This window comes from Fusarium graminearum, chromosome 1, assembly GCF_000240135.3.
Source record: "Fusarium graminearum PH-1 chromosome 1, whole genome shotgun sequence".
Taxonomy (NCBI): Eukaryota; Fungi; Ascomycota; class Sordariomycetes; order Hypocreales; family Nectriaceae; genus Fusarium; species Fusarium graminearum.
In genome coordinates, this window is record NC_026474.1 from 10,140,313 (window position 1) to 10,159,592 (window position 19,280).

Genomic DNA, 19,280 nt, shown 5'->3' on the forward strand with positions numbered 1-19,280 from the left:
TTATTTATAAGACTAGATTATGAGTATATCCAAGACTAGTTTCATCGATTTTCCTCTCCTCCAACCCTCTTACTCATATTTTGAGACTCATGAATTATAAACAGAGCCACTTTCAAAGGCCTGGCATTGGTACAATCTTGTGGGACATGGAAGCCTAGAATGTATTTTATTTAGCGCCAGCCCTATAGACTTAGACCTAGACATTGTCGAGACATGAGCGTGAAATGACTACTTGGGTATGGATGCGTCACACTGAAACAGTGACAACAAGCAAAAGCCACTTGGTTTGATGCCAGCGTGAGGTGAGGTCTTGGTGTTTAAGTGCTACCTACCTACCTAGGCAGGTAGCAACCTAGGTTAGCAAGGTGGTACCTACTCTTCGGTGCCTTGATATGCTTTAGTTTTGGGCTTATTCAAAACAAGCTCTATTAGAGGCACTTACCTTAGTAGGTAGTTTAGGTACTAAGTTGTGTCTGAAAAGTTGCAGATGTCTTAGAACTACCCCCTGTTCTATGACTGGAATAAGCAATGGAGGAAGGGGGGTTCAACCCGGGCCTGCCCTCCAACGTCGGAACATTTCGAAGAGAAGCAACGCCCATGTTGGGAAGGAAAGAACAGGAAACCGCAAAAGGGGGATCCGAATCTATCCGTAAGAGTGCAAAGAGGAAGGAGTTGGCTCCCTCTATAGGGAGGTGCTTGAAAATTCTGATCAAACGTTACCTATCAACTAACAACTCGATCTTCAACACCACCACCACCAACAACAACAACAACAACAGTGCTATCAACTTCGGATCACTACCTTGCACGACCCTGGCAATCTAAATCATTGGCGGCCAATTCCGATCAAATTTCCCCTGATCATCACTGTTCCTTCACTGGAAAGGAAGTCATGTGCCAATCTTCTCGAATACATATGGCTGTGCAGTGTCATATGCATGTCAATACGCCACATCGGGCAAAAAGACGTTGGAACAAGAGTCGTTTCCCTCCCGAATCGACACCTCGAACAGCTAGCCAATGAATATGCCCAATTGCTCGCCACTCATATAAATCCCCAGTCAGCCCTACGGAGCTTAAGCATGGGTTGCTGCATTAGTTCAACCACTGATGGGACAGGGCTTTTGGCCCCCAACCACCAAACCGGACCCTTTGAGTGGATGATCTACATTCTACAATCGCCTCCCAATCGTTCGGAGCCTCGTTCTAATGTCTCTTCAAGTTCAGGCTACAGTCTCTTCTGCCTTGCTAGAAACAGGGGAGCCTGGGATTGTGTGTCCTGAAAAGCCAATGACGGCTTGCCCGATGCAATGCAGTTCAAGCTTGAGCTCCTGGGCTTCCTATCCGCATCTGTACACCTGTGAGTATGTGACTACTTTGTGTTCACGATCCATTATCTGTGTTGGTGCAGGCTTAGTAGGACCACAATAAATGTCTCACACTTGAGCACCTTTACCTGCATGAGCCAGCTCAAGAACTGGTCCATTATATTGATGCCATGACGGATGCCTGACACGGAGTTATGCATCGCAATTGTGGCGCAAGATTCAAGAACAAGGATAACGGTCGAAACAAGAGTCATGTGGTTGGTTCTTGAACGACATATCACTTTGGTATTGTTGGGAACTCCATGGTTCTGCATCGAGTTTCCTCACGAACCAGTCGTTCATATTCATCGGAATGAAAAGCATAGCCCTACTTCAACGACCATACGGATTTGTTCCTCGAGGACGTCTTAAGGCGCCTTAATGCAGTTGCGTGTGATCAGAAGCAGTTCGCTATTCAAACTGCACTGCCTTTGTACGTCGTGAACTTCAACCAAACAAACCCTGAGAGGCCCTGGATGTCCCGCTGCTACAACACCATCCAGCCAATCTGAGACCCGGGACCTCATATTATATCGAGTCACTTATCACACCCCTTATTCCGTAACCTTGCTAGGCATCCTTACTCACGAACCCTTAGCTTCACATGGCACTTGAAAACTAATGCAGGCCTACCACCTGAAGCCGAAACTCCACTACGTTTACCTTTGTGATGAACAGGAGATTCGAGACAAGAACGGGATCGGTCCGCAGATGGCATGTGTGCAACTACGTGAATGTATTCGCTAATCAACAACTTCACGGCAGCTTATCAAGAGCCACTTACAGCTCCCAGTCTGAAATTCTCGCCGGAATCTCCTGCCTGTGACTGAGGCCTCACCGATGAGCCAAGTTTGAGGTTGGCTAAACTTGACGGTAGACTCCAAGTATACCAAACACGGGTTGTTTGCCCAAGCTTTGCGGCTCTTCACATGTTCAAGGGATACTACGTTCCAGCTGTTAAAGGGATATTTAGGGGCCATCAAGTTCTTCGATCTAGGTCTCAATCATCACTTACTATTCACTGTTTCTAAATTATCCTTTACTCAAGATTCTTCTGTGCTGAAAGAGTTGCCTTCTCAAACTCTAGTATTTCACCCAACTCCAACAATATGATGCGTATAGCTATTGCCGGAGGTACTGGTCTTGGGTACCTCCTGGCCAGTCAACTTTCGGAAGCAGCCTACGCTTATCAAGTTGTTGTTCTATCACGTTCTGTGAGTATTCACCTCTGAGATCCAATCTTTCTAACGTAATAGCAACACCCTGAGTATGCAGGGCTTGATGTTCAAGTCACAGTTGTCGATTACAACGATGAAGAGAACCTCTCATTCGCACTTCAAGGAATAAATCTCGTTATATGCACCTTCTCGGGGAATGAGCAACTCAATCTCATCAATTCGGCCGCTCAGAATGGTGTGCAGTTCTTTGTCCCTTCTGAATTCGAAGGCTCAATTGACAAACGTCCCGACAATGACCAACTCTACCCCGATTCCTACTCGACCGAAGCGAGACAACTTTTGAGGCGTTGGACAAGAATGTCTCAAATGAAGTGGACTGTATTCTCCTGCGGTGTCTTTATGGAGAGATTTCTTCCTGGCGGACTCGGGAGCATGTTTATTGGCTACCGTTCAAACTTGGCCATGGCTGGATCTTACCTACTTGACACAAGCTCGTACACCGCCGAGTGCGTGGAGAAGAACGCTCGAGGACATACAGTTCGAGTATGTCTGACATCTGTTTACGATGTTGCTCAGTTCGTGGTCGCAGCTATTGTTCTGGGGCCGGCAAGCTGGCCTCGTGAATTGACCATGCGAGGCGACCGGCTGTCAGTTAGGGATGTCGTTGGACAATGCTCGAGGGCTCTGAATGGTAACCCTATCAAATCACTCACTATGTATCCCAAGCTAACTCATCAGCCCCCTTTCAGCTTTCCCAGTGGCAGGCTACAGACCCTGATCGACTTGCTACTGCGTCCTACCAGCAGGGTGATTATCCAAAGTATCTATTCTACCGTCAGCTCCAAGTAACTGTCGAAGGAAGATATGACTTTAGTCAGGCGTCTCTGAACGATCTCGTCAATGCAAGTTCGCGTGTCAATGTTCAGCCTGCAAATTTTCGTCAGTGGCTGAGTGCCAACTTTTGAAAGCAAGTCTTTTGAGAACAAGCAAGGCTTTAGATAGACCTTCTTTCTATTTTCTTAGGTCCAGGATATATGTGTTAGTCTCCTTTTTATCAGACTCTCATTATAGTTTAGATGGGCTGTGTACATTCTTTTGTATTTCTGCGGCTGTGCTGGGTTCACGCGAGTTGGTGCTGGTAACAACAAGGCAACAGATGCGGGTCATGTCGCGATGTTTCTTTTCCGTTCACGTGTATTCATAGAAATAAATTCCACTTTATTCTTTTCTCAGATACTCAGACACACTCCTCAGGGTACCAGAAAATTGGTCGCTGGAAGCATAAGAGACGGAATTAGTAGATCAGCTTATGCTACTTAGACTATGGTTTTTAGGCTATTTATTTGTATAACCTAAGACTTAGGAGATCAAATTTTCTACTACCCAGTAGACACTACATAGTGAATTTGAGTTTGGGTTTGTGGCTTCATCGATCAACGGCCTTGGTTGGCGGCAACGCAGAGAACCATTGGAGACACTGCTATCGAACAAATTACTATATTAGTCATCTTGAATAAAGTAAAAGTAGGGTCTCTCAATTCTTTTCTAGATGTATTCTCTTGGTACCCAAGTTTCTGTCCTTGGGAGAATTAGGTAGAAAGTGAGCTCTAATCCAGTGACTTCTATGACCGAGGCACTTTTCTGAAACCGCAAAGACAGTGGTTGAATCCTTTTCACCCGTCCGTGTTGAACATGCCTCAAATCGCAATATTCAACGCCTTTATGCACCCCTTTTCCGCTTTTCTTTTGTCTCGTTCTATCGTCTTGTCGTAAAAAAAAAAGCATGTCTTTAGGCATCGTTGGCCTTTTCCTTTGTCTCGGCAGCTTCCTTTGGCTCATCACCAAACTCGTCTCCAAACTCCTCGACAATCCAGAGACAGAACTTCTCCCACTCAATCTGCCACTGCTGCATCCTCTTGGCCTTGAGGTTGTTGCCCAGACTGGCCTGCTTGATGTCGTCAATCCAGTCAGCCTGGCTCTGGTCCTCAAAAGCAGCCCATCTGACACTGTTCTCGGCAAGGCTGCCGAGGCCTGCGAGACCAAGGTTCTTCCATCCTTGGACGGCCTGGAAGAAGTCGTGCGACATGCCGGCTGTGTCTTGCCCGAGCATAGCGGGATCATCGTTACACAGACTGCAAGCGACACCACGGGCCAGGAGGGCTGGCAGGGGATGGGCTGTCACGGAGCCACACAGGCGGAGGACTTCGTTGGAGATGGGGCATGACTCGATGAGGATTCGCTTCTCCTTGACCATGTCGATGAGGAGGGGGTGCTTGAAGAGACTGAATCCGTGACCGATACGTCGAGTTCCTAGCAGGATGGCATCAAATATGTTGGAATCAGTGTCGGTGCCGTCACCAAGGGTCTCTCCGGCGTGGAAAAAGAAAGGGAGGTTGACGTTCTCCACAGCGCACTGCTTGCGAAACCAAAACAGCTCGGGGAGGAGATCAGATAGGGGTCGACCCATATCTTCAGGGCCCACGAGATCGTATCCCGCAATGAGATCAGGGAAGGCCATTTTGGTGGCGATGCAGAAGTCCATGTTCTCGACAATCGTACGAGTTGGCCAGCTGCGTAGAGATGTCCAGATGGTAGTGAGACCCCAGAAACCCTCACCTTCGGGCGACTTCTTGAAGTTGTCGATCTCTTCGCGTATAACCTCAAACAGGTGGTTGTAGTCCTTCTCAGGTTCTTCTTGCTGATCGCGGCAATAGTTAAGTGACCACGTCATGCTATAATTTGTCAGAAGATGTTTGGAATCATTTCACTTGTAACTTACCGAAGCTCGGCCCAGTTCACACCGTCATCTTTGAGGTTCTTCATGAGCTCGCGAAGGAAAACTCGGAGCATGGGCTCGTAGTGAATGATCGTGGCGCAAACCATGAAACACTTTGCAAACTTGACCCAGATGGCATCAATGCCATGATGTTGCTCGTGGCTGTCAGTGACGGAGAGAGTACATCTTCCCTTGAGCCACTTGAAGAAACCTGCTCGTCCGCCGTGGAGGAACTCATCAGCTGCCTTGATCAATGGCACAAAGGTGCCGGCCTTGTAGCTCTCATCCCAAATGGATGCCTCGGCGTCGGCCTGCTTTCTGTATCGAAAGTTGGGGGTTGCATCCTCTCTGGACTCGTCTGTGTTAAGGGGTCGATCGCTGCTTATGTGCATGCCTGGCATTTTGACGAGCTGGTCAAAGAGAAAGTCAAAGTTGACCATGGCATCCATATGGGCGTGCAGCAGAGCACCCTTTGGCATACGACGAACAATGTTCCAGAGATTTGTCTTTTCCATTCGGTCCTTTGCCAGCATGAACATCATTCCCGGGAAGATGCACTCATTTCCAGCCTGGGCGAGGTCTTCCTCGACTTGAGGGGTCCAGACAGTGTCATTCTCTTGATCACGAATGCGGTCAACAATATCACTGGCGCGCTGGGCAATAGGTGAAAGAGAAGCCCTGAAAGAAGCATCGGAGCGAGACTTTTTCTCCTGGCTTATGAGGTTTGCCCGGCCTGTGAGGTACTGCTGCAGGAAAGGGTCGGAGAGTGAGGGGATGTCCTGAGCGACCTCGTCCCACTCCTCGTTGGACATGGTATGTTCATCAGCCATATTCGATTTGCTGGGCTATATGAGAAATGATGATAAAGCCGAGTCAAAGTTGAGAGTGAAGTGTTATGTCTGGTGAGTGGGATGTGTAAAATACAGTGGAAACCCCCGTAGTCTGAATAGGCAGGTCGGGGAAAATGTAGGTGAGCTAGAATGAATGCCTAGAGAATTGCTCAAGTCAGAAAAGGCTGCTTATGGCACAATAAAAAGCACTAACGTAGGTTCTAGGCCAGTCCAAGTAGCACACGTCAGATAGTTAGTATGTAATAGTGATACCAAAAGAGAAAAAAGGATCAAAAGGAATACATCATATCTTGAGAGAAGGAATGTAGACGTAGGTCTAGACGGGGTGGAGGAGTGAGAGTGGGCAAAACGGTTGCGCTTTGAGGTGAACGTAACAAACGGTGGCGCGAGCCGAAGGAAGGCCTTCGCCGAGAACCGATGCACTGAGTCTCACGTGATCAATTGGGTGCTGCACTCAAAAGTGATGGACCCTTTCTCGACCTCTCATTGGGTACCTGGTCACCTTGAGAATCATGCACTATCGTCACATTTGACCAACAGCCAATCTCTTACCCTCTAAACATGCTCTGACTTTATTCAATGGAGACATACCCTCGCTCTTTTTCTCCCAATTCTGCGGTGTACGACACAACGAAAGGATACCCTGGTCTGTCACCTACATGTGACTGTGCCTTGCATCTTCAAGCCCATAGCATGAACGGCAATCACAACCAACTGCATGACTGAATGGCACTCTGCTAACTAGTTCGCGGCTGTTCCTGAGAGGCTATTCGCTCCTGCAAAACCCCCTAGAAGGGTCCTAGCTGTCCTCGCCCTATAGCGCGAAACCTCACGACTCCCAATGGAAATCGTCACGTCCATCACTGGGAATCACACTGCACGACCCATCACAGCTTTGGGAGAAAACTCGAGACCGACTCTTTTTCACTCATGAGAAATATTACTCTGCCCCCTCCCCCCGCTTACTTTGGGGCTTGATATCGTGACTCAATCCTTCGGGCCCAACATGCATTCACACGCTTCGGTTGGATGCCTGTGAATGGGCTTAATTATGCTGATCGTGAGTAGTCTCACCTTGATCAGCGAGTGAATTGATGGGTTGGAGTATTATAAAAGGTAGGGTATATCCTCCGTGGTGGTGACTGGTAGCAATCAGATCCTCCATGACCATCTTTGAACACACTTTGAGCTGGCCTCAATCACAAGTCTTTTACTCTATTTAATCACCCAAGATACCCAATACCCAATACCCACAGTACAGACCGTTCAACTACTTCAAGATGAAGTCCTTCTCCCTGATCACTCTCTTTTGCACCCTGGTCACTGCTGCAGTCATCCCTCGAGATACTGTCTTTGACGGCCACTGCTGCTTCACTCTACATGACGTAGCCAACGATGCAGCAGTGCAAGAAAACAGCAATGGAAACTTGCTCCTCAATGCTGGCAGCACCAGTGGCTTCTTCTGCATTGACCTGTCCAACTCGCAAAACATTCTGCGAGACCGCTCTTTCAATGCCTGCTTCCTGAACCCTAGCGGCGAGGTTAAATGCGTCGACCCAACACCCGGCTTTGAGTCTTGGACCTTGAAGAAGAGCGGCAGCAACACTCTTCTCCACCGCGACGGTGCAACCGCTTTCAACTCATGCTCCAAGACTTCAACAAGTTCAAAGGGAACGGTGCTATTTGGCGACAAGCACACTGGTGCTTCGACGTGCAAGAAGACTACACTCAAGGTGAAGAATTTGAAGGGGACATGCAAGAACTTTTGAGGTGGTGACCAATTGGTTGGATGTTTTTCGGTATTCAAATTCTCGACTATCAAGTCCTACTTTAGCAGTTTATTCTTAATAGTTAAAATTCAAGCATAGAAGCTCAGACTGTTGTAATGCTCGTGTTGGTGATCGCTGTGAACTGCTTGTGCGTATGCATGCATGGAACTTACTGGGATCAGCCATGGTGAGAAAGTCAAAGCTTAGGTGACATGTCACTTGCGGTGCTTCCATACACAACCCCAATATCCCTCATAAGCTGCTCCTTTGCCGACACCTTCTCTCGCTTCGTGACAACGTTCTTTGTCTCGAGGAAGCGTAAAAATATGTCGGATGAGACTTGATCACCGTCACTGCCCGCGTCGATGAAAAGCAAGATAGATACCAGTATATCTGCAACACCCCAGAGAACTTCCCTAGCGTCGCCCATTAAATCTGTCAAGGACTCACTTTCGATGCGCTGTCTCAATTCCTTCCAAGCTTCCAGTGGGTCCCAGCCTTGAGGTTGAGGTATCTTTCCTTGGGAAGTAATACCTCTCCTCACAAAGTCTTCAAGAGCGTCAAGAGCTTCTCGGCCACCCTTGGTATGTTTCAATGCACGTAGAAAATCGGTGCTTAGCACATCTGTCGTGCCCTCCCATATGGGCAGCACGGCACAGTCGCGATGCAAACGGGCGATGTTGAGGTATTCTTGTTCTTCATTGGCGAGGTACCCGACACCACCGAGCGATTCCATGCACGAGAAGAGCAGTTGAACAGATGCTTTACAGATATAAGCTTTTGTGAGCTGTGTGACGACTCGGACCAGAGGTGCAGCATGCTGTTTCGAGGGTGTAAGTGTCTCAAGTGCTGGCGAGAGACTTGAGGTCGAGGAAACGCCATGCTCGGAGACTCCAAGAACATGAGATGTGAACATGGAAAGAAGCATGAGCCCTCGATATTCGCACGAAATCTTGGACAGAGTTCTCATATGTAAGGAGCTTTCTGTGAGCTTCATCCGAGCACCCCTTCCCGCACCCACTTCTCGTACTCGAGCATAAGCCCTTGCGATGGCTAACCCTCTTCCTAGATAACCAACGGCTGAAACTGAAGAATGAACTCGAGTCAATGTCAGGACATTTGCAATCTCTTGAATGCCATGACCTTCCTGGCCTACAAGCCAAGCCCGCATGTCCTCTAGAACAAGTTCGGCCGTAGGAAGGGACTGTGTGCCTGACTTGTTCTTGAGTCGTTGGATGCGTACACCATTTAGGTTCTCTCCGTTTTCTTTTGATTGACCCGTGGCCGTAAGAGCATGAGGATCATGCTTATACATGGGCGCGATGAAAGTTGAGAGCCCACCTTTGGATGTACGGGCGAGAAGGACAGTCATTCTTGAGTCGGTTGCTGAAGAGAACCACTTGAAGCCGCTGATACTCCAGGGTCCTAGGGGGATATCTTCGATCTTGGATGCCAATCCGAGGTCGGATATAGGCTGATGTATTGCTGTGGTTTCTGTCAGCGATACATCACTGCCTCCTGTTCTTTCAGTCATCCACTGCCCACTAGTCCAGGCATATGAAGCATCTCTTGAGGTGAGGTGTTGGAACGCATTCTCAAACACTCTTCTCTGTGTGTCCGTTAGGCGTTTTGAGAGTTCAGGGCTCATGAGGTGCGTCTGCAAAAGTCGAGCGGCGCCGTCTTGCATAGCAGAAGGACAGCCGACGTTGGCACACGACGGCGTCCAAAGCTGTATACGCAAGAACTGGTATGCTCGTGCGAATGGACCGTATTCAGTATCGTATCCGGCTGCGACGAAACTGAGACGAGTCAGTAACAATCACCTGGTGTGAAGACTTGGCATCTTACCCTCGAGATAGACCAAAGTTCTGGAGACCACGCCATCCTTCACCAGTGACTAGGTCACCCTTCCACTGACCGAATACATCACGGCCCGAGCCTTTGAGATATGGTTTATTTCGTTCTGCATCTGTGATCCAAGAAAAGACCTCGTCGGAGAGAACATCATCTCCAAGAGCAGTCACTTCAGCTTCAACTTGGCGGATGATATGTTTCGGGAGGAATACTAAGGGAAAGTCAGCACATGATAGCTGACAAGATTGGTATTAGCGTGGACCTACGCTTAAAGCATCTCTGGAACGCCACATCGTCGTAGAACTGATTCTTCAGAACGGGCGGTTTCTGAAAGAAGCCCTTGTCTGCGCCTGAAGCCTCCATGGTAGGGTATCAGAGGAGGAGAGGGGAAAAGAAGTGCTGGACATGTTGACCTTGGGAATAGCTAGGGTATCGTGTCAAGTATATGGACTGCGTTATGCATACCAGGGTATTCCTTTGACCGGGCTTGAGGGAGGCATCAATCACAAGCCATCAACTACATACCCATCGGTAGACTCTTGTGGGGTCACACCTCCAACTCGACCCATGTTCCGCCCATTTTAGGTAGGTATAGCGGAAGATGTTCCGATATATCGCGGAAATAGAGTGATTTGGACGGAATGTTGAACCATATTGGTTATGCAAAGTTGGTGATACTTTCTTTCAGCGACCAACCATGCTCTCTCCGCATTTTGTTCAACAAGGATCTTGGCTTGGCCCGAGGCTTTTATTTACTCAACTCCGCAAAGTGACTAGGAGTGGTTCTGTTGCCGGTATTTGGCGATGTTTCTTGTTGATCTTCGAGCACGTAGGTGTCATGAGCAGTCCTCAGGATACAACAAAGCTGGCCACTTGAGGCACAAGAGAAGAAATTATTAAACAGCGTTATTTAATTTAGATAATCTTGGGTTATTAGTTTTGTATTTAAAGCTCACGTCATTCGTTCTGTCACTCACTACACAGACAGTTAAAATTTTCAGCAGATTTCATCTATTTTATTCTCTAGGCTAGATATATCATTAAGACCATAGATCTCACTCAGGGTTGCCTCGGCTATTAGATCTTTCATCAGAAGATTTATACATGAAGGGAGAGTAGAGGAAAGTACTCGACAATTGAGCCGTGTACAACTGGACCAAAGGGCCATAGGTCCATCGAGAGCATTCCCATGCTGGACGTTAAAGTCTTTGTGACTTATCAAGATAAAACTTCGAGTTGCTCATATCGGTACTCAGATTGGACAGGACCCTGTTTAGCCAGTGGGGCGTAATGACCATCTTCCGGTACGTGACAATCGCAATCTCGAGCATCTCTACCTGCTTCTGGTGCTTTTGGGAAGTGTTATCTTCGTTTACCAGAGATTCCATCTCATCACGGACCTTGTGGAATCTGCATACTCCTTCCATGACGGGATCGTTAATCTTTGCCACGAGTTCATCAATTACAAACATGTGCTCCTGTGTAAAAGTTCAGAAAATACTCTGGCAGATAGTGTATACTTGCAGCGTTGTACGTACCGTGATGCTCTCCAATCTCTTTTGATATACATCGAAATCATTGGACATTTGCTTCAGATGTGCTTCCAGAGATGAGTATTTTGGATCTAAATTGTTGGGCTCCATAACCTTGGGCATGATATCGTTTGTGGGATTAGTGTTCTCTGTGTACTTGTTGTTTTCTGTAGGCTTGTTGTTGCCCGGGGACTTCGTGCTCTCTGTAGGCTTGGTGTTGTCTGCGGAATTTTCCAAGTCAGGGACTTTGACCCATTGGTTTGATTGACTCTGACCCATTGTGGTTTGTGTTTGGGGTAGTTGTAGTCTTTTTAGACTTGATGCCTGAGAGGATGGAGTTGGGTAAGGTCTTGTCGAAACTGCTGTGGTTGAAGGATGAGGAAGGAATAAGGAAGAAACAGCTGATGTGCATACGGCTGACTATTATATAGATATTTTTGTTAAGAAACTTAGTAGTTTATCATAAAAACTTTATGGTTGTGATTCAAAGAGGGTTTGACTTGGGCGAATGAGTCAACATTATAGTTAAGGATACCAAGTACAACAAGAAGGTTTTGGCCTTAGTTGAGAGCTGTTGTTCTACTATCAAGTTTTAGTTGACGCTGATAGGTTAGTCTGTGATTGAGAACTCGAAGTATAATAGGAAAGCTTAAGCCATGTTACGAACTAGAAATATATTTGCTCTCCTTTCTCATGTGTCTACACAGAAACCTTTCGCATTAATTAGGTACCTTCTGGTTGCTTCCGTGAAGAGCTGATATCAAAACCGAGTAGCCCAGGCAAAGCCAAGTTTACTACTTCTCGGCCATGTATAAGTTGGATTGCTGTAATAAATATTCATAAGTCTTATTATCATGTTATCTTCTTTCTACTTGTGGCGATCGACCTTCGTAAGCTCGTGTGAGATAAACCCACAAGGCGCTCATCTACAAAACTCTAACCATGGACGAGTCATTAATCCACGTCATCTATAATCCTTTTCCCAAGCTTTCATCTCCATTTCGATCTCTATTCCGACGCTGCCTACGGTGCAAACTTGCCTAGAGCACCTTCATTACCTCCATCAAACAGCTCATGTAGTGTATCAAGCTCCTGGAAGTGCTTTGCATACTCGACGCCCTTACGTCGCTGCGCCTCAACACGTCGCCAGTCCCATTCTCCTGAAACTTCCAAATCAACATCAGAAAGGTCGACAGACATATCGCCAAGCTGCTCCGGTCCAGTAGTCCAGCCTCCGGGGCGCTCAGGTAGAAGTCCAGAGGCACCGCCCAGCATAATGGCTGGGTTTACAGTGAAGCGACCCAGCTTGAAGACGTACTTGCTGATGGCGGTCGCATAGATCCTCCTGTGCCATCCACCAGCGGCATCTTGGGGACCTCGTGCAGAAGTCTCCTTGAACGTAGGATCGAGCCACGATGTAGGCTTGGCAGCTCCCTTAGGGATGTAATGCGTAACGATATACAACCACTTGCGGTCCCAGCACAGAATACGACTCCACATCTCAAAGTTCTTGAAAGCGGGGATCTCGCGCTTGAAACTACAAGCGACGGAACCCAGGATGATGCTCACATTGCCCTTGATTGGCTGATCGGTCTTTGGGTCTAGGACAAGCTTGGTCTTTGCGTTATTGGCGAGTGTCATGTAAGAGGCGCGACAGAGGTAGGTGACGAGATGGGATCGCGAGACATCGAGGTCTGCAAAGTATGTTGAATTTGATTTGTGCAAGTTGTAGTCTATCTCGAGAATGGGCGCGTGCGTGGTGGAAATCATGGGCTTGAAAAGAGCATCGGGGCCGAGAGACGGCGATTTGCGCCAGTAGCCGTGGAGGAATATGGTGTATAATACGCGGTACTATACGATGTTAGTAGAGTCGCTAAGTATAGGAGAAGATATTGAGACTTACAGTCCAAGCAAAGGGCATACTCTTCCAATTAAACACGATAAAGAACAACAGCAGGATCCTCGATGTCCGGCCAGGTCCTGTAAGGAATTCCCTAATCAGAGGACCCCAGTTGACTCGGTAGGCAGCATATCCAGCCGAGCCTGCAATAAGAGGCATAACAACAGGCACTACTTGCGAGAGGCCGAACATTTTCTTTGCGGCGCCAGCCATGATGGTTGATTGCTGGTGTTTTGCGACAAATGTTGGTGGACAGGGGTAAAGGGTGAAAAGGCGGTCTTTTGTAGTGTTTGAGTTGAACCACCAAAAGCAGTGGTACCACCTTAAGACCTAAGGTAGTTATTTGGATATAGCAGTCTAACAGTTTGCATATGCGCCCGCCAGATGCGCAAGTGCCCGCGACAAAATATCGGTCAGCTACTCTTACAACAGCTTATGAGTGGCCGAAGATGCCGTTGATTTGTCCCTCGAGCAAGAACTTTAAATAAAAAAATAAAATAAAATAAAAACTCAATATTATTTCGCATTCACTCAATCAATGCCACTAAATTGAGTGAGCTATCAGAAGAACCGAGGCACGGAGTTTCGGTGGGGACTCGGCCGAGCGATAACAATGTTGGGGAAGATGAAGGTATTCAATTAAACAAACATTAATGATCCAACGTCGATTTGTTTAAAAGAAAGGGAGTCAAGATGGGCATAGGAAGATAAAGTAAGAGTTCAAATGTACTATTCGCCCTATAATCCCGCACAACAGCCCCTGAGGGAGGACTGGCTAAATTGCCGTCTACAACACCAACACGGCAAGATATTGTAAGACTTGGAGTCTCACTCCTTATCTGATCTTCACACGTAAGCGGGCAGTACGTACAAAAAGAGAGATAGTTCAACCAAGCAAAAGATAACTTGATCGATAATTGTGTGGTAATGCAAAAAGAGGACATATAGTGGGATCTAACCACCTGCAATGGACGAACAGGGAATCGAACCCTGGACCACTCCCAGATTATTCGGTCGAATTATGCTAAGGGAGTATTATACCACTAAACCATTCGCCCGGTTCTCGTTGTACAAGCTGACGCTATTTTAGATTGTGTAGCCCAAACCTCAATGAGACACAGTTCGACACTCTTTGCAGATCTTCTACGATACTCCAAGTGAAGATACTCTGATTCCTTCTTTATTTATCTTTTCGGCATACTTACAGAGACTTCTCAACCTCATCCACAGCTCCAATAACTTGCTTCCAGTTGGCCCATTCTGCATCACCACCTGGGATGCCTCCCACCAACGGCAATCTCGTTCCATCAGTATCTCCAAAGCCCCTAAGTCTGCTAATAGCCTCCTTGATACCCACAGTACCAAACTTGACCACCAACTCCTCCATCGAGCTCACCTTGAACTGCAAAACTCTTCGCTCCTGAATCTCAGCATCTGTGGGCTGCGTCTTTGTCGACAACTCGTAAAGTCGCACCAGAGACTTGGGGAAGAAGCCAGCTGAGCCGTCAATGGCACCTGCAAAGCCCACTGAAACCACAGGGAGCAGCTGTTGGCCGAGACCTGTGTAGGCGTGGAAATGGCTGTGGTCAATAGATGGGTTGGATGCGATTTGCGCAGCTACTGAGACGTCGCCGTGGGACAGCTTGCATCCCACAATGTTGGGGTGTTTGGCGAGGGTAACGTAAGTAGATACGGCGACCTTGACATTGTTGGATACTCCGGGGTAGTGATAGCTGTACGACTGTCAGTTTGTGGCTTCAGTATTACTCAGACAGGAAGTCTTACATCATGACAGGAATAGGACTTTGGTCAGCTACAGCTGTGAACCACTGAACCAGACCCTCCTGTGTAACAGCAGCAGCATTGTATCCAGGTACAAGAGTCAGACCCCATTGAGCACCAGACTTTTGAGCATCCTTGAGTTGCTCGACAGTCTCCTCGACACTGTTTGTCGCTGTGCCTGCAACAATAGGGTAATCCTTGAAGCCCTCCTTTTCCAGACCAGCCTTGACACCACTGAGGATAGCATGGCGATCTCTAGGATGAATATGCACAGCCTCGCCTGTAGTACCGAGGACAACTACACCCTTGATACCATTCTTGGCCAAGTAAACGGCGTGAGCAACCTGTGTCTCGACATCGACAGGCGAGGAGATGGCGTTGTAGTTGGCAGCCCTTTTGGAAGCGAAGAACGTGGGGACGGGCACGTAGATGCCCTTTGGCGGAGGAGAAGACATGTTTGCTGATGATAGTATATTAATTACACAAACAATTTGAGGAATAAAGGGAAATGAACGAAACGTGAGGGGTTTGCTGTGCACATCATGTATTATAAACACTCTCCAACGCAAACCTCGGTCTTCGGGATAGTTCAAAGCGACACTGCATGTCGCAATTGGAGAAAGCCGACGGTTCGGCTCGTCAATGAGACTCGAGAATGGCAGCGCAACCCGAAATGAGTGGGATCATTCCCCTCATTAGTAACACAATACCATTTGTATTCGACCGGTCGTCGGTTAATTGATGATTTCGGATGGGTCATTGATGTCTACTACTAACCTGCCTATGTTTAAGAATAGCCGACAGGCATCAGAATAGTCGTAGATGCCCTTGCAAGTAAACCTACCCTACAGGCACACGATATTTATGTTCTTCCTTCAGCAGTATGCTATCACAACAACTGTATCTATTTCAGAAAATGCTATAATTATAAAAAGTATTTCTAGGATTTGTTTGAGACTTTTCATCCTGGCTATTAGGTAACTGAGGTTATGTTGGTAAGTACGCATGATTGTTCTATTATAATCTCTCATTCATCTAAGCAACAAACTCCGACATCGGAAAGACGTAAAATGATTGTACTAAATATCTACAGTCTTCATTTTACAGAATGCTCAATAGATGAAGTGATATTTGTATTTTATTGCGCTATTTTCGTTTGCTCTGTTTCTAGACACGACTTCTATGTCTTATTTTCTCCTATGAGCTGTCTCTACTTTGATAGTATTTTACAATCTACAAGTAAATGTGACCGTGTACAATTCTATCCCATTTCTCTTTGGTATATTTTATGGCTCAGAATATTATGATCGAATAACATGAGTGCCCTCAGCAGGCTCGAGGACCTTCCACTGACAAGGCAGATCCTTCTTCTCGTTGTGTTCCCGCAGCTTGGCAATGATCTTGTCAGCGATGGCCTCAAAGTTGTGCGTCGCCAGAGCCAGGATTGTAGGACCAGCACCAGAAAGGCACACGCCCAGGAAGCCCTCATCGGTCTTGGGGGACATTGTCTCGACGATCTCAGTGAGGCCGGGGATCAGGGTCTGTCGGTAAGGCTGGTGGATCTTGTCTTGCATGGCGAGGTGGATGAGCTCGGGGTCGGGAGGAGACTGGCCAAGGGCGACGGGCAAAAGGGCAATTCGTTGCAAGTTGAAGACCTAGAGTGAGTGACATGTTAGCTTTGGATTGGCGGGTTGGTTTAGATATTGGACAACGTACCACATCGGGGCGAGTGTAGTTTGCTGGTAGCACGCCTCGCGCAGCATGTGTAGCAACCTGGAAATCAGGGATGATGGCAACAGCCTTGATCTCCTTGGCCCAAGGGAACTTGATATGGTGACCGATTCCATGAGGAGGGTTCGGGGGCTTCTTTCCAGTATCCTCTCCTCCGGCGGGCGCAGGAAGAACCTCACTGAGAGGAATTTCTGTACGAGCAACGTCTTCGGGGGTCAAGGGTTTGAGGTAGGTTCCGACGAAGCCGCCGTATAGGGCAGCACCGACATTGTCAGGATGTCTCTCTGGAGTTGAAGTCAGTTTACGATTGACACTTCATAGTGGGAGCGGTCTTTACCAATCATGAGGCAGTAGTCGAATAGTCGGTCATTATCAAGGTGCTTGAGACCTCCAACTTCCTTGCCTAGAGCAACACCAGCAACGACAGCAGCACCAGAGCTACCCAGGCCACGTCCTAGAGGAATGGGGTTCTTGATGTGAATATGGGTCTCGACGGGGAAGGACCTCTGTTCATTGCAGCGCAAGACGTAGAGAGCGACACGGGTCAGAAGGTTGACCTCGGGGTCGAGGCTGATCTCATCCTCTCCCTCTCCCTCGTAAGTGATTCTGCAGTTGAGCGGGAGCTCGGACTTTGTCTTTGACCGGTCGATGGTGACGTGAAGCTCGAGGTAGACGGAGAGGGCCAGGCCGATGACATCGAAGCCGGGTCCAATGTTTGCGCTGGAGCAGGGGGTCTTGATGATGAAGGATTCCATGGCTGCGTCTTGTCTGTTTATTGCTTATGTGCCGAAGTTCGGAACTGTTTCTGTATCTGGGAGAGGAAAGTTTTGAGACAAGCACCCAACAAGCAAAGAGAGGGTCCAATGGCGCGATGCAAATTGGGGCTAGTTTGAACCTCAATTATTGTTTTGCTCTCACGAAGGAACTTAAGAATTACAAAAAAAGTCACATCAAGACGAATTGAACAATGAAAAGGCGTGGATCAGCCGATAGTGGAATTTGATCATTACTGTGACTGATTGACGCTGAGGAGCAAAGGCCGATGACGGAGCTCACCGTTGCAGGGTGCAATTGATTGAAAAAAAAAAAACCCCTGTTCGGCTTTCTATCGCATGTTGTGGAAAAATTGCTATGGTACGTTATTATAAGCAGCGCAGTTGGCGGGGTAAAACATTGTCTTCAACAAGTCCAGACCAGAGCAATTGCGGCAGGGTTAGATAATCTATCTATATGGGCCGATAAGAGAAGAGAAAATAGAGAGTGAGGCTGCTATGAGGAGTTCTTAGTTCTACGAACTGAACTGGGCCAGTAGAGTGAGAGCATAAGTTCCTAAACAAGGTATTGGCCTTGCAATAGCCTAAACTTTCGAGAAACCGGTGTTATCATCTTATCTGAACCATTTTATGCATATTAGATATCATTATAGATTAATACGAACCGAACCACTCCTCTATCCTTGATTGACATGGCAGAGCTCAGGCCATTTGTGACTTGCGAGTGTAGATCAGTTCGCTTGTATTGACTCGGTTATATCCACGGAGTTATCTTGATATTCAACCTGGTATTACAGTTATACTTGGTTGTCGTTACATTCCATTCGAAAGATTCACTGGGTTAGTCATGTACCACTGGCAATATGGTTCTTTAGCGGGTGAGAAAACACGATATAGGCCGTGCAACCCCAGCCCCAACCGGTTATGCCGACGGCTAACATGAGTTTTCCAGAAGCTAGGTCCATCTCCTAAAATAGCACAATCTCCAATTCTATCTCACCACCATGATGTCAAAGCTCATAGTGCATCACGGGCTCTCGCGTGGGACTCAGTTTCTTTTGGCAGACAAAACACAGCATCATGTCTCTTGGCATTTTGAGTCTCGTATCGTATGTGTTCTCAACCATTGCCGGGCTTTCCGGCACTTGGATCCCTGCCTGCTTCACTCAGTGAGGTCTTTTTTCCTCAACAGTCCAAGACCATGACGTTGGTGAATTCTCGTATCATCTGTTCTACATGGGGTATTACCCATGCTGTAAAAACTCCTATTCGCGGAGTTTTGCTGATCACAAAAATAGCCAAGACGTTCAATAAACCTGTCTTTCTTTTTGTATTATCCGAGGCTACCGTTCACTTAATCACTGTAAATAGTAAAGATGGACCTTGCCTGATCTACTTGCTGGGTTCAATGTTGTTCATGATCTGAATATAGGACAAAATACAACGTCAAAGCTCAGACCATTGCCATGTTGCTCTCGTTGATGCCAATGATTTCTTGTTTGTTCTCCAATTTTTCCACGATACATTGCAGCATATCCATTGACAGCGCAAGAAGGAATACGAGGGTTAAAGGTCTCGCCCCAACTAAGCTTAACAGGCAGGACCCTTGCCTTGAGATCAAAAGAGCGTGACCATACGGGAATAGGAAATTTCTATGTTGAGCGGTGAGACCATCAGATCAACAGTCTGTTCTCTATCGTGATCGAACTACGATGCTCTTTTTGGTTTGCGAGCGATTGCATTGATTCAACCATGCCACAGCATTGA

General features: G+C 47.3%; 8 protein-coding genes and 1 non-coding gene across 9 annotated transcripts; 2 read left to right on the forward strand and 7 right to left on the reverse strand.

The window, feature by feature from the left end:
* Window positions 1-2,476: 2,476 nt before the first annotated feature.
* FGSG_10204 (uncharacterized protein) lies at window positions 2,477-3,510 on the forward strand (the record flags this gene model as incomplete). The annotated part of the gene is made up of 4 exons (XM_011320849.1): window positions 2,477-2,581; window positions 2,624-3,088; window positions 3,122-3,236; window positions 3,272-3,510. 4 exons carry the CDS (start codon window positions 2,477-2,479, stop codon window positions 3,508-3,510), a joined length of 924 nt encoding a protein of 307 aa, XP_011319151.1.
* Window positions 3,511-4,116: 606 nt separating this feature from the next.
* On the reverse strand, window positions 4,117-6,472 carry FGSG_10205 (uncharacterized protein). Its single transcript, XM_011320850.1, has 2 exons — window positions 5,325-6,472; window positions 4,117-5,277 (listed from the first exon to the last, which is right to left on the reverse strand). The coding sequence occupies exons 1-2, from the start codon at window positions 6,149-6,151 to the stop codon at window positions 4,335-4,337; spliced, it is 1,770 nt and encodes a 589-aa protein (XP_011319152.1). The 5' UTR covers window positions 6,152-6,472; the 3' UTR covers window positions 4,117-4,334.
* A 280-nt stretch (window positions 6,473-6,752) lies between these two features.
* On the forward strand, window positions 6,753-8,047 carry FGSG_10206 (uncharacterized protein). The gene has a single exon (XM_011320851.1). The coding sequence runs from the start codon at window positions 7,453-7,455 to the stop codon at window positions 7,939-7,941; it is 489 nt and encodes a 162-aa protein (XP_011319153.1). The 5' UTR covers window positions 6,753-7,452; the 3' UTR covers window positions 7,942-8,047.
* Window positions 8,048-8,137: 90 nt separating this feature from the next.
* Window positions 8,138-10,158, reverse strand: FGSG_10207 (uncharacterized protein; the record flags this gene model as incomplete). The annotated part of the gene is made up of 4 exons (XM_011320852.1): window positions 8,138-8,334; window positions 8,392-9,740; window positions 9,790-9,880; window positions 10,062-10,158. 4 exons carry the CDS (start codon window positions 10,156-10,158, stop codon window positions 8,138-8,140), a joined length of 1,734 nt encoding a protein of 577 aa, XP_011319154.1.
* An 836-nt stretch (window positions 10,159-10,994) lies between these two features.
* On the reverse strand, window positions 10,995-11,606 carry FGSG_10208 (uncharacterized protein; the record flags this gene model as incomplete). Its single annotated transcript, XM_011320853.1, has 2 exons — window positions 10,995-11,273; window positions 11,334-11,606. The coding sequence occupies 2 exons, from the start codon at window positions 11,604-11,606 to the stop codon at window positions 10,995-10,997; spliced, it is 552 nt and encodes a 183-aa protein (XP_011319155.1).
* Window positions 11,607-12,350: 744 nt separating this feature from the next.
* FGSG_10209 (uncharacterized protein) lies at window positions 12,351-13,440 on the reverse strand (the record flags this gene model as incomplete). The annotated part of the gene is made up of 2 exons (XM_011320854.1): window positions 12,351-13,178; window positions 13,231-13,440. 2 exons carry the CDS (start codon window positions 13,438-13,440, stop codon window positions 12,351-12,353), a joined length of 1,038 nt encoding a protein of 345 aa, XP_011319156.1.
* Window positions 13,441-14,195: 755 nt separating this feature from the next.
* On the reverse strand, window positions 14,196-14,285 carry FGSG_20747. The gene has a single exon. It is a non-coding gene; the product is annotated as a tRNA-Ala (tRNA).
* Window positions 14,286-14,428: 143 nt separating this feature from the next.
* FGSG_10210 (uncharacterized protein) lies at window positions 14,429-15,464 on the reverse strand (the record flags this gene model as incomplete). The annotated part of the gene is made up of 2 exons (XM_011320855.1): window positions 14,429-14,960; window positions 15,013-15,464. The coding sequence occupies 2 exons, from the start codon at window positions 15,462-15,464 to the stop codon at window positions 14,429-14,431; spliced, it is 984 nt and encodes a 327-aa protein (XP_011319157.1).
* Window positions 15,465-16,253: 789 nt separating this feature from the next.
* On the reverse strand, window positions 16,254-17,618 carry FGSG_10211 (homoserine kinase). Its single transcript, XM_011320856.1, has 3 exons — window positions 17,078-17,618; window positions 16,726-17,024; window positions 16,254-16,664 (listed from the first exon to the last, which is right to left on the reverse strand). Exons 1-3 carry the CDS (start codon window positions 17,493-17,495, stop codon window positions 16,311-16,313), a joined length of 1,071 nt encoding a protein of 356 aa, XP_011319158.1. The 5' UTR covers window positions 17,496-17,618; the 3' UTR covers window positions 16,254-16,310.
* Between the last annotated feature and the right edge of the window lie 1,662 nt (window positions 17,619-19,280).